The sequence below is a fragment of the Microtus pennsylvanicus genome, chromosome 11, assembly GCF_037038515.1.
Source record: "Microtus pennsylvanicus isolate mMicPen1 chromosome 11, mMicPen1.hap1, whole genome shotgun sequence".
Taxonomy (NCBI): Eukaryota; Metazoa; Chordata; class Mammalia; order Rodentia; family Cricetidae; genus Microtus; species Microtus pennsylvanicus.
The window spans coordinates 101839901-101846402 of record NC_134589.1 but is presented as its reverse complement, the minus strand read 5'-3'; the positions used below and the strand labels follow the sequence as shown (position 1 = coordinate 101846402).

The following is a 6502-nucleotide window of genomic DNA, read 5'->3' as shown; positions in this document are numbered from 1 at the left end:
GTGAATGGAGAGACAGGAGGCCCTGGAAACAGAAGGAGACATTACCGACTTCCAAACCAGAACCAAAACAGGGTTGATGCTTTCATTTCTAAAAGCTCAAACGTCACTCTCCGAAGACCACCTAAGACAGTCTTGACTACTTCCCCTTACTGTGAACTGTGTCCAGAGGGACTGGTCCCTGTCCTGATATGACCTCATCCGGAGGGGCCATTGTGAGGGAGTCTGAACCAGCAGGTATAAGGGAGGGTGGACTAGCTTGGCTTTCTGCGGGTGTTTTGAGAGGCATTTTGATTGGTGCAATGTTTAGTGGGATTTGACAGATAGTGAATTTGTGTGTGTATGTCTGTGTATGTGTGTTTTGCTTTTAGGTGTTTTGGTTTTTATTTTGTCTGTTTGGTTTTTAGTTTCTTGGTATGTGTGTATGTGTTAGGAGAAATTTTGGTTTATTTTTGTTTAAATTTTTGAAATTTAGTTTTCGTTTTACTTTTAATTCTATTTATTTGGGTAGCCTTGCTACCAATAATGTGTGGTCCAAGGGGTGAGTTGACAGCAAGGCCCAGCCCTGTGCCTACCCTCTAATATGAGAATCTCAGGGTACAGTATACCATCCTGAGGACTATAGGCCAGGGCAGCTGTGCCCAGGTGAAGCTGGTGCACCACCGCCTCACAGGCGCTGCGGTGGCGATAAAAGTCCTGCTGAAGGAGAAGCAGCGGAACGTCCTGATTAGGTCTGAAGTGGGGATAATGAAGAGGATGAACCATCCCAACATCATCTCCCTGCTCCAGATTATTGAAACAGAACAGAACATCTTTCTGATCCTGGAACTGGCTGATGGATGCGAGCTCTGGGACTGGATTCAACAAGCTGGCTACCTGAAGGAGGGCATGGCCCGAAAGATCTTCAGACAAATCGTACACGCTATGTGCTACTGCCATGACCAGGGCATAGTACACAGGGACCTCAAACCAGACAACATCATGGTGGATGCTACGGGCAGAGTGAAAATTATAGATTTTGGCCTGGGCGCCTTAGTCACACCTGGGAGGAAGCTTCTCAAGTTCTGCGGTGCCTTACAATTTAGTGCTCCGGAATTCTTCCTGCGCCAGCCCTATGATGGCACCAAAGTGGATACGTGGAACTTGGGTGTTCTCCTATATTATATGATGACCGGGACCCTGCCGTTTGAAGGTATCACCTATGAAGAGCTTCGGGGCAAGGTTTTGCTAGGACACTATGATGTTCCCTCCCACCTCTCACAAGAGCTGAGAGATATTATCCTTGCTTATTAACAGTGAACCCTACGGAGAGACCAGAACTGAAGGGTATTGTGAAGCATCCGTGGCTCAGGAAAGGAGACGAGAGTTCATCAAGGCATTGTGATATGATGAGCCTTAGACGCCTGGACCCTGCAATCATGGCAGCCATGGCAGATATGGGGTTCAACCCACACGACATCCAGAAATCCTTACTCAGTAGGTTGTTTGATGAGCCCATGGCAACCTATGGCCTACTGGAATGACAGGCACGCCAGCAGGGTGACTTGGCGAGACAAACCAAGGCAGTGCAACCAGGAATAACACCTTTCCCCACTCCCACAGATACTGCCACCTCCCCTCGGTGTCAAAAGAGGACAACTGATGTGCCAACCCTTCGAGTCTTTCTCTCATTATCCCCTACAACTGACTCTGCAGAGGAGAGCCAGCAGGGAGGGCGGGGGCTGAGAAGAAGTGTCACCCTGCCTATAATTGCCTCCCACTGCCTACAGAAGGGGAAACCTACTCATGGTGTCTGGGACCCCATATGGACACAGCACAGCGGGACTGCAGGCACAGGCCAAGGTGAAAGCAGGAGCTGGAAGAGGTGGGCAAAGAGGATTGGAGCCAGTCTCTTAAGGGCCTTCTACTGTCTGCCAAGCAAGGAGAAAAGAGTGGTGTGTCCCAAAGAGAGGTACAGTAGGAAAAGACATGAAGCCAGAGGCCAGCCAGAGACCAGCCAGGGGCGCTGAGGTCCTGTGAATTATGAGGTCATGGCATCAAGGATCATTCTTGAGTAGACTCAAACAGCCGCTGAGAGGGACCCACACATGAAGCCCAGAGGCCTGCGTGAAGCAAGAAGAGGAGCAGGGAATGGCTCAGGAGTCTTCAGGTGTATTGCATTCATTCAGCAGGGATATACGCAAGACAGTAGCCTTCCAGAGGATGGGGGTCACGGCCAGAAAGCGAGCCGGAAGACAGATGCCCTTCTGCCTGCCTAGGATCATGTCAGACAAAGGCACGTTGCTGCCCTGCTCCTCTATGCTGTAATGATAGGTAAATTAAAGTGCTTTCCGAATCTCCGTTTCACTCTTTTACAATAAAATTGGTCATAAAGATTGCTCACTACTCTCCTATAATAATGACATAGGTAGAACGGGAATACTGTGCAATAATGGAGATTTGGGTGAATGATGTGTCTTTAACCCAGTTTGCTGACCACCTCCAGAACCTAAAAATAAATAAATAAAACAATAAAAATAAAAAAGGAGTACCCCCATCAACCTTTAAGGAAGGCACTGTCTTAATTTAATTACCTGTTATCCTCATGGGGGGGCCAGTCCAGACCCCATAACATCAATTTTAAGAAAAGGAAGCATAATTGCTCCTCAAATCAAAATTTAAAATCCTTCCTGAAAGTGTGTGGAGAAGGCAGGGTTATTTTGAGGTTCATTAGGGAAAGCTGTCTTTGTGGACAGGAATAGAATCTGAGATCTACCTTTGGCCCTGGGCAGAGACATAGCCTTCTAAGCTGCCCGAAGCATATGTTTAATGAATTCCTGACCTGCAGGTATGTTACTGCCATGAGACAGCACGATTGGGACCTTTGTGGTGTCCCGTGGGTGGGTCCAAACCTGGGATGGTGACAGAGGGACCAGGGAGTGGGCAGAAGCTCATCCCTCAAAGCAACCCTGCACCTGCTCACAGACCAGGACTGGGCTGGCCAGGGTACTGCAGGAAACATCCTGCCAGATGACAGGGCAAGCCAGCATAGTGCCTGAATCTTAACAGTTCCCCTTTCTCTATGTTCTCTGGATGCCATTCAAAGGCCTAAACATGCTTGCACTGATTCTACCCGTTCCTCTCTTGGACCCAAAGTCAAAAGGGCATGATTATTTCTTGTCTTTCACCTGTCTTTCAAGCTGCCGAGAGTTTTATTTTGCCTGTCCCGTTTTCTTTCAAACGAACGGTAATAAAACGATCATTAAGCTTCTGAGATTGAGATTTGTTTTGTTTCTTATCATGTTGTACAAAAAGGGAACTCCACCATCCAGTGACGTGCTAGTTATAGGTGTGTTGTATTTTTGTTGTTGGTACCCTCAGTTGAATTTGCTTAAACTGTCAGAGCAGATTGCCTTAACCCCAGGAGCACCTGGAAACTCCTTAAAGTCTCTGACTCAAGCATCTGCATATAAAGACCTCACTTGAGTGAGGCTTGGGGCATGGGTGAGTTGATGTGGCTTCCGGGAGCTTCGGGGCTCAGAGGAAAGTTCAGGATCAAACCAGCTCCCAGCATTTCACACTGGAGTGGGGAGGAGAAAGGGGTACCTGTGTGTTGTGTCCATTGTACCTTGTGTTCGTTTCTGTTAACTTCATATTCAGTGAAGATTGTTTATGGTTAATACGTTTTTAAAACTCCTACTCCCATGATGAAACAGTTGATTCTTGATTTTTGGTAGATTGCATTCAGTAAACCTGTAAGTTGAAAATGACTGAGCTCTGCTCTGACACCCTGCTCCCATAGGCCTCCAGTGTTCACATTTAAAGAATAATCACAAGTACCTGTCCCCACCTTCTACCTTACCTGAGACAGCATCTCTGGTTTCCTGCTGGTGTCCCTGTCAGGGTAGTTGGCAGGCCAGTTTGGAGTCGGGGGCGTTCCTGTGTCTGGTGCTCACTTCAGCACAGGAGCTATGGGATTACAGATATGCACGCTACTGCTCCAATTCTTCTATGGTTTCTGGGGATTTGCACTCAGCAATTGTTTTACCCACTAAGCCACATCGTTGCCCTCTTTTTCCCTTGAGCCAGACTGTCAGTGTATCCCAGGTTTGCCCTGAACTCTTCACATAGCTGAGGACCACCTAGGGCTTCTAATCCTGATCCCCCTACCTCTCCAGTGTTACGATTTCAAGCATGTGCCATCATGCCTGGTTTATGTGATGGAACTTAGAAGTCCATACATGCCAGTCTAGAGCAACATCCCCAGTCCCAAGGGTGCATTTTACACACCTGATCTGCACAGCCGCCATTCGTAATGGGGAGAAAGGATCATGCTGTTCGGGTGGAAAAAAAACCAGGAGAAACGTAGATTGCTTGTCCTCCATTATCAGCTGTGGAACTGAGAATCTTAAACCCTGGTAAGTGCCTGTGGTACATACAGCTCTGGAGGGAAAGGTACCCCAACTGCCAGAAGTCAGGCTGTACCTACAGTTGTGAAGAAATGGTACCCCGACTGCCAGAAGTCAGGCTGTACTTACAGTTGTGAAGAAACAGTACCCTGACTGCCAGAAGTCAGGCTGTACTTACAGTTGTGATGGAACGGTACCCTGACTGCCAGAAGTCAGGCCATGCCTTCAGCTGTGAAGGAACGGTACCCCGACTGCCAGAAGTCAGGCTGTGCCCACAGCCAGAGTGCCCCTGGAACTCTCATGCTTCATGGCTGAAGGGTGGAGCCCATTGGAAGATTAAAACTTCCTGTATATAACTCAGCCCCAGGGGATCTGACATCCTCTTCTGGGCTCTGCAGGAACTGCCCCTGCACACACATACACACACACACACACACACACACACACACACACACACACACACACAGAGAGAGAGAGAGAGAGAGAGAGAGAGAGAGAGAGAGAGAGAGAGATTCCCACCAGGGAAGGGAAGGGAAAGATTTTCAGCTCCCTCCTTCTGTTGGATAGGAATACCATACTTTTTATTATTCTTTGATATTTTCATACATGAACACAATATATTTTGATTTTTTTTTAGTTTCAACTTTCATTGTACATTGAAGACATTAGAACATGGTGTTTAATACACACTTACATAGTGAAAGTGTTGCTACAGTCTAGCCACAGATTATCTCCATCAAGAACTCTGGAAACCTTTGCTGGACAATCTTTATAGTGAGTGATGATGGAAGGAAGGAGACTAGCAGATGAGAGTGCGGAGGGAGAGACACGAGGGAGAAGAAGAGGACAATGCCCTGCCCATGCGGCCGAGGCAGAGGGAAAAACAAAAGAGATGTCAGAGAATGCCTGGAGCCCAACCGGGAAAAAGCAGGTAGGACATGATTCCCAGTGTCATGCAGACCACTTAAGCTCACATTATATATTTTCTCTCCATCCCGGGGACTGAAACACAGGCCCAGACTCCAGGTGAAGAGGCAAAATTAAAGCCACTTTCAACTCAGGCCCCACTTTGTGACAATTTAACCTAGTAGGCACCCCACCCCCGGTGCCCCACCTCATGTACCTGGAAATTCCAAGAAAAGACACAAACAGTCCAAAAACTACCTGGCTGCCCAGAGACCTGAGGACAGCCGATCAGAAGCTAGACAAACAAGCTTTTACAGTACCAAGCCTTTTTGTGGAATGTTACAAAAACCCTTTCTTGACTTAGAGCCACCTGCAACGTAAGTATCCAATCCAGTAACACCAAGGCATATAACTCCCTGCTTGCAGCTTTTCCCTTTAAAGACCCCTTGCACTGTGAGCTGGGGGCCTTTCTCCCTCACCTGCTGTGCTGGTGTGTGGGACCAGGTCCCTGTTCATGAACTTGTAAGAATAAAGAAACCGTGTGTGACTGCATCAGAAAGTGGTGGTCTCATTGGGGGTCTCACGACTCAGGCATAACACAGACAATGTTGATATTAATCTTAAAAGCTCCATCTATTGTATAGAATCAAAGCATTGTGGAGGAAAAATCTCCAAACACTACTATTCATTCTGTCACTCATAACTAGTTTTCTGGACCTTTAGCTCATTTGCAGATAGAGTGAAATCTTATAAGGATGAGTTGTACCTTCAGAACATTGTACAAACTCAACAAGTCAGAGGACAAGCCTGTGAAGTCATCCCAAACTGGTGAATGGCAGTGTGGATTTTATCGTTCAAGGACTGAATTGTGGCAGGGGAAACCTGTATGTGTAGAGGGAGGTATACACAAGTATTCATGTGTATGTATGTGCATGTGAAGACTAGGAACTTGCATGTGTAAAGAGAGGTATACACATGTATTCATGTGTATGTGTGATGTGGGATTCCCCTCTGTATGCTGTGAATACCATTGGTTAATAAAGAAACTGTCTTGAGCCTGTGATAAGGTAGGATTTAGTTAGGTGGAGAAAACTAAACTGAATGCTGGGAGAAAGAAGGGCCGAGTGGAGAAAAGCCATGGAGCTGCCACTGGGGACAAATGTGCTGAAACTTTGCTGGTAGGCTACGACCTCGTGGTGATGCACAAATTA

General features: G+C 47.1%; 1 protein-coding gene across 1 annotated transcript; it reads left to right on the top strand.

The window, feature by feature from the left end:
* Positions 1 to 522: 522 nt before the first annotated feature.
* On the top strand, positions 523 to 2006 carry LOC142831658 (sperm motility kinase 4A-like). The gene is given in 2 exon segments (XM_075941859.1): positions 523 to 1276; positions 1279 to 2006. Coding segments are annotated over 2 exon segments (1482 nt in total).
* The last annotated feature ends 4496 nt before the right edge of the window (positions 2007 to 6502 follow it).